This window comes from Perissodus microlepis, chromosome 9 (genome assembly GCF_051167445.1).
Source record: "Perissodus microlepis isolate ML-2025 ecotype Zambia chromosome 9, ASM5116744v1, whole genome shotgun sequence".
In the NCBI taxonomy this organism is placed as follows: Eukaryota; Metazoa; Chordata; class Actinopteri; order Cichliformes; family Cichlidae; genus Perissodus; species Perissodus microlepis.
In genome coordinates, this window is record NC_140469.1 from 28,034,632 (window position 1) to 28,042,867 (window position 8,236).

The following is an 8,236-nucleotide window of genomic DNA, read 5'->3' on the forward strand; positions in this document are numbered from 1 at the left end:
TGTGTTAATACACCTCGCTGCACTGAATCATACTTGTTAGTAATCTCTGTCTCTCTTCCACAGCATGTCTTTTATCCTGTCTTCCTCCCCCACCCCAACCAGTCGCAGCAGATGGCCCCGCCCCTCCCTGAGCCTGGTTCTGCCGGAAGTTTCTTCCTGTTAAAAGGGGAGTTTTTCCTTCCCACTGTCGCCAAAGTGCTTGCCCATAGGGGGTCATATGATTGTTGGGTTTTTCCTCTGTATCTATTTTTGTACGATCTACTGTACCTCACCCTATCATCTGGCAACGCTCAGTTTCCTCAGGTGAAAATCATGTTTCTCAGCCCAAACTTGTTTCTCAAGTTTGGGCTGGAAAATTGGTATTGACGTTGGTATCATTCTCTTTTCTAGCATGCAGCTGAAAGGCATATTGTATCTTTTTCACTTGAACTGAACCTTAGACCAGTGAATGTTTTACAACAAAGCTTTGTAACTTTTAAACCTTTAGCCTATATTATGCAACTTGACCTTTATACTCCCGTACAACGTAATACATCCCCACAAACACTCACATCAGAGCTGAGATCCTAAACCTCTAAAACCCTTTCTGAACCTCTAATAATTTCTAATAATATCAAAACTTATCTGAGATCACAGAGGATAACAAATCCACGATGTATTTGTGAGAGGACCAAAATACAGAGGATGAAAAAAATCCCTCAAATTACAAATTAATTGAAAAAATTGCAAGTTCAGATTCACAATTGTGTTTATAACCAGGTTTTTCAACAAACTGGTATATTTTATCTGAATGTCAGGAGTTAGACTGCACTCGAAGCACAGCCGATCTAGTCATAAGTCTATAAATACTTGCACCTGTTCTTGTTCCCATACTTCGCCGTCTTTGCCCTTTTTCAGACAGCAGCAAGTTAGGTTTACAGCACAACAAGAATTGAATATTGTGAACTTTGGTCACTGAAGTTTCACTGATAAGATGAAGTCTTGCCTCATAGTACTGCGCTGCCTCTAAATAGCCCAGCCTCTGAAGTGAGTAACACATGACAGCTGTTTTTCTTTCAGTTGTTTTTCAGGCTGGAGAGGTGAACAGAACCTTAAGATAATGATTGTGGTCAAGTTTCGAATGGTTGTGGTGGTCTTTTTTCTAAGCTTCTTCTGGACTTTTGCCAATTGTGGTAAGTGACACTATATTTATACTTTGTCTGACCTTATTCTGCTCGAAACACCGATGATCACTAACCTCAATAACATGTACTGTCTGTTATGTACCAAAGCTTTCAGTTATTAGTGTAATGCCTCATTAAAGTGGATGTGACCTCATTATAATCTGTGGTACTTTAAGCTTTAAAGATATATATTTTGTAAATGTGGTTCTGTGTTAATGATTAAAGGAAATCAAGTAAAATGATATCCACTTTGAGATGAGAGAAATAAATTCCACTGACACTGTGAGATAAGATAACTTGACACAAAAATAATACTTTCCACAGTAAAATGGGTCAGGTATCCTTTAATACGTAACAACTAGTTTGCTTGGAAAATAATGTTTAGTAACAATTTAAAATAATCCAAAACGGTGATAGTTAACCATTAGTTAAATTGGTCTCAGTGAACTTTGGTCAAGTTCAAATCACACACAGTGTTTATTGAGCAGTTAGAAAACTTTAAATTATTATTTTGTAAGGTTTAAAAACAGTTTCATATAAACGACTTGGTTTTTCGTTTTGTATGTAGGCATCTCCTCCGAAAGTAACCAAACCTGCAAGGAGACATTCTCAACATTTTCTTAACATTGTTTAATGCTTTCAGTTTCCCAAACTATATATACACACAAACAATCACACACACGCACACGCGCACGCACACACACACACACACACACACACACACACACACACACACACACACACACATATATATATGGCATATTAATTAATGTTCAGATGTGGTTTGTGATCAAAAACACTGTCAGTTGTCAGTGAGATTAGAAAAGTACTGTTTACATGTGAACCACCCAATGAACGTAAGCTCTTTGTCATTCTTTAGATGAACATTTCAAAATCCCTGCCTGAATCTCTGCCATTTACTAAGATGGCTGCTAACTGGTGCGACTTGCTTGGACAGATTAAAACGTATTATCTAAAAACCGGTGGCTTATACTTTTTATGACTAATCATAACCAAGCAGTGAGTTGAAAAGGAAAAGCATGGCGTCAAAATGTAATAGGTTGTCTGAAATGAAAGTTGAACTCTAGCCTCCAGATTGATCGGTGGACTATTTGAGTCTAAACAGTGTTTGTACTTTTCCTTATCCCATTTCATTCTTTTTAATCTCTTAAAACATATCACACACACAAAGAGGTTTGCACCACATTTCTTTTTTCTCAGTGTTTCATACTAATATTGACCACTCACTGAGTAACTTGGTTGACACAGAACACATGATTGTGACCTGTTTTGAAGTTAGATACATTTATAATCTATAATAACATTTATTTATCTATGTATTCCTAAAAAGGTACCCTTTCATTTCCAGGCTCATACATAGGTCAAAGCATCTATTTAATTTTAGCAATTAAAAAAAAAAACATCCCTTAGTGTCCTTGTAATGATCTATGCCAGAGCACTAGAGTGGAGTCTGTTACTCAAACCTCAGATTCAGGATGCTTCACGATATTGAAGGGTGCACAGAGTTTGCCCAACCAGTCTAAATGTGGTTTGTAGATGTGGTGAAGGCATTTGACCATTGGATCCAGGGTTTTGAGTTGGGGATGTTTGGCATTTTTCTAATTATGTATGTTCGATGATCTTTTGGTTCTGTATTGTTATTCAGCCTCTGGTTACAGTGTTATGTTTACATTCCTGGTGCTTATTATGATATTGTTTTCTGTGCCTTTTGTGTCCTGCTTGCTTTAGGTGTGGTAAGCTTCTTTTGTATTCATGCTTCGTCCAGTCTGTGTCAAGCTTGTCTCTCTTAGTCATGGTTTCAGTGTTAGTTATTTCCTGTTTTATTGTGGTGATTTCTTGTCCCTCTCTTTATCTGCAGTTGATTTCAGTTGTTCGTACATAAACTACTTATTCCCTCACTGTCCTCTGCCCATATGTTGTCTCAGTCTCTGTCTGTTCTTTGTCATGTTATTCCACATGGCTGTGTCTTTCCATGTGTGTTTTCTAAGGAGACCTGAAGTTTCAGATTATTTGATCCAGACCTGCTTTAACTTGTACTTTGTTTAACCCTGGAGAACCCATGGGGTCAAATTTGACCCCATGGGTTCTCCAGGGTTAAGTTCAGCAACAAAGTTCCTTTAAGTTTACCCCTCAGCCTTGATAGAAATGTTTTTGTCGGAAACATTGAGCAATGGCCTTCAGCTTGTATTTGGGCAGCTCACAGCTGAGTGAAAAGTAGCTGGCATGAGAATCAGCAACTCTGAGGAAATGGCTCTCAGCTGAGTGCTCAGTCTGGATCAGTAAAGGCTCGGTGCACAAAGGGAAAGAGATTAAATATCTTGAGTTTAAATGAGTGGGACGACTGAAATGGGATATTTAAAAACTGGTGTGATGTCTGTAGTGATGCAGATAACATATCGATCTTTTGTGGTAAAGAGAAAGCTTGTTGGTTGGTTTTACTAAATACTCCACAAAAATTCTATAAATTTTATACACCCCACAAACAGTTAAATATGTCACGAGAGGCCTAAACAATAATAAATCACTCACTGCTTTTGCTTAAATGAGGCCTTATTGATTTCTCTGAACCTGATGTTTTACAGATGTAGCTGTCTCCTGTGATTTGAAGGAAAACTGCATCTTGCCATGTCAGTTTCAGCCTGGTCCTGAAGAGGTCATCCACTGGATGACAGAAAACATTGCTGTCCACTCATTTTACTACAACAAAGATCAACTTGGAAGCCAGAACCAGCGCTTCAAAGGCAGGACGTCAATCTTTAAGGACCAGATCTCCAGTGGAAATGCCTCACTACTGCTGAAAAATGTGAATTCTCAGGATGGGGGCAGATACAAGTGCTACACCAGCACCACCAGAGGAAACCAAGAGTTGTTCATCCAGCTGACTGTGGACGGTATGAAAAACACACAGAAACTAAAGGAAATGAAGCTAACATGACTATACTACAAATAATCATGTTTATATTTAGAGAAATTAAAGAACTTATTAAGTCAGCAATGATTTATTTTTGCAGTTATTACAGAAACCAGACTTGATTCAAACTTTTAGTCATGTCTTAAATGAGACTCTGCATACGAGCATGTATTACATATTTGCAGGTACTCATAGCTTTCCTGTTTGTATTGACCAGTCATGTTTGAACAGTCTATGGTTGCACACAGGTAAACGCAAAAGAAGGATAGTGTGAGCCGGAATACGCAGGATAACAATCAACTGTCATGAAGCTTTTTTATGTATCTGTTGTCATACAGTAATTTAAATATTTGACCCAAATATCTGCTGGCTACATGGAAAATCCCCCAAAATGTTCATGGCTGGTTGTTTTGTTAGGCAGACATTTTAGGTATTTCACAGAAGCTACACGGCTAACACCACCTGCTCCTCAAACTGGAAGTGCTTCATTCATCACATGCTTTTAAGCTGCTTTCCCGTCCAAGCTGCTGTTAATCTTTTATGAGAAAAGAAAATCTGTGAACCTCAGTGAACATGATTTTTACAAAAACTAATAGACCTAAAAAAAAAACACAAAACAAAAAAGCTAACTTGAAAAATACTTTCAGGGCATGTTGCTTGTTTTCTTTACTGGATTTAGTTTTTGGAAAATTGTGTTGCTCTGTCTGCTGGTGGACAGAAACATTTAGCTGATAAGATTACATTTCCAGACCATAGTTGATACAGCATTCCTACACTGCTGCAAATATAGATACAGACACCTCAGACAGTTTTAGTGTATGAGAAACTGAAGCAAAGGACACAGCAAAGGGACACCTGCAAATATCTGAGATCTTAAGTTTTAGCCCACTCTCATGTTATAATCATGTTTGCTCCCCATCTTCAACTTTGGCTAAAACAAAACAGAACAAAGAGAAAAACATGTTGCATTTCTACTTAAATGAAAAAACAAAGGCTGAGCTGAAGCTTTCAGTTTAAAGAGACAGAGACACCTATCTGCCCTTTTTTAATTACTTTATAGTATGGAAACTATAACCACGCCTAAACAAAAGTCATAAAAACTATTTTGTCATTTACCTGTAAGACCGAAAGGCTAAAGTGCAAATACTTACTCATGCTGGGCTTTGTTGTAGTCCCTCAGTTTACCCACCTGTAAGCATTTGGCTTACAGGGAATACCTGTCCATGTACCAACCCAATTTAACTGTAACTTTGGCCAACTTAAATATTCACCAATGTGACAGTGTAATAGATCCACTTTGAACTCATTTGGTCAACAGAGTGTGTCCTCATGCTCGTTGTATTCACTGAGGTTCTCTGTTTTTTTTAAATATTATTATGTTTTTTTTACACTTTGCCGTTGTTAGATAGTGACAGTGAGGATGAGGATGGACAGGAAAGCAGGAAGAGAGAAGGGAAAACATGCAGCAAAGGGCCACAGGTCGACCCAACCCGGGCCACTGCTCTCTGGCCGTACAGCATGTGGTCACCTGCAAACCCACTGAGCTAAAACTTTTATGTTTTTTTTCAGTTCCAGTCCAAACAGTTTACATTGAGCAGTCAGGAGAAAGCATCATCTGCAGGTCAGAGGGGATCTCCCCTGAACCTACGCTCACCTGGTCTACAGATCCTGAATCTTCTTCCTCCACTGAGTCAAAACCCCGTGTCCAGCAGAACGGACAACTTTACAGCATCAGTAGTTCTCTGACAGGCTCAGAAATTGATGCTGGTTTAAATTATACCTGCACTGTCAGCACAAGAAAAAGCACAAGAACAGCAACTTTATTTAAACTGAGTGAGTAACTAAGGAAGAGTCGCAGTAACTATACAGACTTGTTTGTGTATTTGTCTTATTTTTTTGGACTCATTTATTATAATCACAGTTAATGACCAGATATTTTTAGAAACTGGAATCAAATTAATTTCTTTGATATCATTTCAGCTAATGTCACTGGTTCTGAGTCTGAAAGAACAATCCAGTGCTCTGACTCAAAAAGCCCTGTAACTCGTTTCATCTGGAGATTCGACCACAGTCAGATCATCGTGACACAGAGTGAAGCTGGGGGATCTTACACAGCTTCAGAGGAGTGGAGGCCGTATGTGAAGAGTGTTTCAGAGACAGGAAGCCTCACACTACAGAACTTATCTACAGATAAGAAAGGAATATACACGTGTGAACTCATTAATGTTGATGAGACACTAATAAAAAACACCTTTCTTCAGATTACAGAAGGTATGATCAAGTCAGGGGACAGGAAAGTCTCTTTGAGTGGAAACTGTTTCATATTTGTGTATGGTCTGAAAATGTTTTATGTTTTTTCCACCCTATTTTCTTTTTTTCAGTTTTGAAATATCACTTGTGCTTGTTGTTTCACTACTATTACTACAACACCTATTATTATTATTATTAGTAGTAGTAATAATAGTAGTATTTCTGAATAATGGAACTCTTGTAACAAGCAAAGGATGTTTATGTTTGTGGGTAAATTTCTGTGGCTTGAATTTTTTTTAAGACCCTAAAGAAAAAGTAAGTGAGTTACTAATCTAGAGACACTGAACCAATAACATTGAAATGAACTTTAAAATTGAAGTGATTTACTGGGCAAAACAAAAGTTACTTATTAATTTAACATGGAGTTGTTGCTTTTCTCTGACTGATTAAGTAGATTTTAAAAACTGCAGACATTGTTCAATGAAGCCTAATTATAGATTAAAACAAATCTGAGGCTGAAAAGTCATCACAACTCATGAAAAAGATAAAAGTAAAACATTTAATGTAAGCAGAGACATAAATCTGACCTTGTTTTTGAAAGCTGCATCAACTGCAAAATTTTCTTTTTCAGAGAACTCACGTAGTAATGCCGTGATCATAGGCGTGGTGGTGGTTGGAGTAGTTGCAGTTATTGCTACCATAGTGCTGCTGCTTGTCTGCAAAAACATAAAAGGTAAAATTATGTTTTGGCTACTTGTAATTTACTGTTTATGTTTATGATTTGCTGACAATAATGTATTTTACATTTTTGCTTACAGACAGGACAAACAAAAATAAGATGAAAAAAGATGAACAAAACAAACCTGGTGAAAACAAGAGTTTAATGCCTGTAAATCTCTAATGGAGCCACTAATGAGAAACTAAAGATGATGATGGACAGAGGTCGGACAGTGAAGTGAAGTTTTTTTCGTAAAAATAAAAAGTATTCAGACTGAATGCTTTCAGTCACAGTTTTAAAGACTTAACCAAAGGTTGCTGTATCTACACTGTTTAATGAAGAAGAAAGACACATTGCACTTTGACAAAAAGGGTACCACAAGATATAATTCTACAGTACAAAATGCTCTACTACTTTTTGAGATATGTGATAATATATTATGTGATAATTATTAAAATATTTTTGCAAACCCTTGTTGTTTTATTTGTTTCTATATGTGCATTTAAGGTTTTATTCATAAAGTGTTTAAAGGTACTCAGAGAGGAACCAAGACAAATTGTTGTCAGTCTTTTGCAAAAACACTGGATTCTGAGAGCTCATTCTGACCCACATATTAAAGTTAGGGTAAATTCACTTACCTCATCTTGAGATTTAACTACAACCAGATTATTATGACACAGAGCTAAGGGAGCTTACACAGCTTCAGATGAATGGGGGCAATGGTGAAGGATGTTCCAGAGTCAGAGAGCTTCATACTGTAGAGCTTATCTTCAGATCAGTAAGAAATATTTGCATGTGGACTCCCAAATGCTGACAAGACATTTAAAACAAACACCTTTCTTGAAGTTATGGACGGTAGTGTTAAATCATTAAAAAAAAAAAAAAAAAAAACACACAACATGGATATTCCACTATACATTTAAGGGCAAAAAAATGTTCCACGAAAAATTTTATCAGTCAACTGTTGTGAAAATCTGAAATAAATTGAGGTGAACACAGCCAGTTTGTCTTTGGGTTTTGCAAAGAAGTCAAACAACAGTAGAGACAGTATGGCAACAGCCTGCATGTTTTTGAACAAAGAAGAATTACAGCATGGATTCATTAGCAATCATTCAGGATATTTCAGCATTTAATGCTTGTGCAGCTCTGGGATAAAAACAGCTTTTCAGACTG

General features: G+C 37.1%; 1 protein-coding gene across 1 annotated transcript; it reads left to right on the forward strand.

The window, feature by feature from the left end:
• The first annotated feature begins 886 nt into the window (after positions 1-886).
• LOC146380677 (hemicentin-2-like) lies at positions 887-7,921 on the forward strand. The gene is made up of 6 exons (XM_084940154.1): positions 887-1,172; positions 3,767-4,075; positions 5,665-5,928; positions 6,076-6,366; positions 6,977-7,078; positions 7,164-7,921. Exons 1-6 carry the CDS (start codon positions 1,100-1,102, stop codon positions 7,244-7,246), a joined length of 1,122 nt encoding a protein of 373 aa, XP_084796280.1. The 5' UTR covers positions 887-1,099; the 3' UTR covers positions 7,247-7,921.
• The last annotated feature ends 315 nt before the right edge of the window (positions 7,922-8,236 follow it).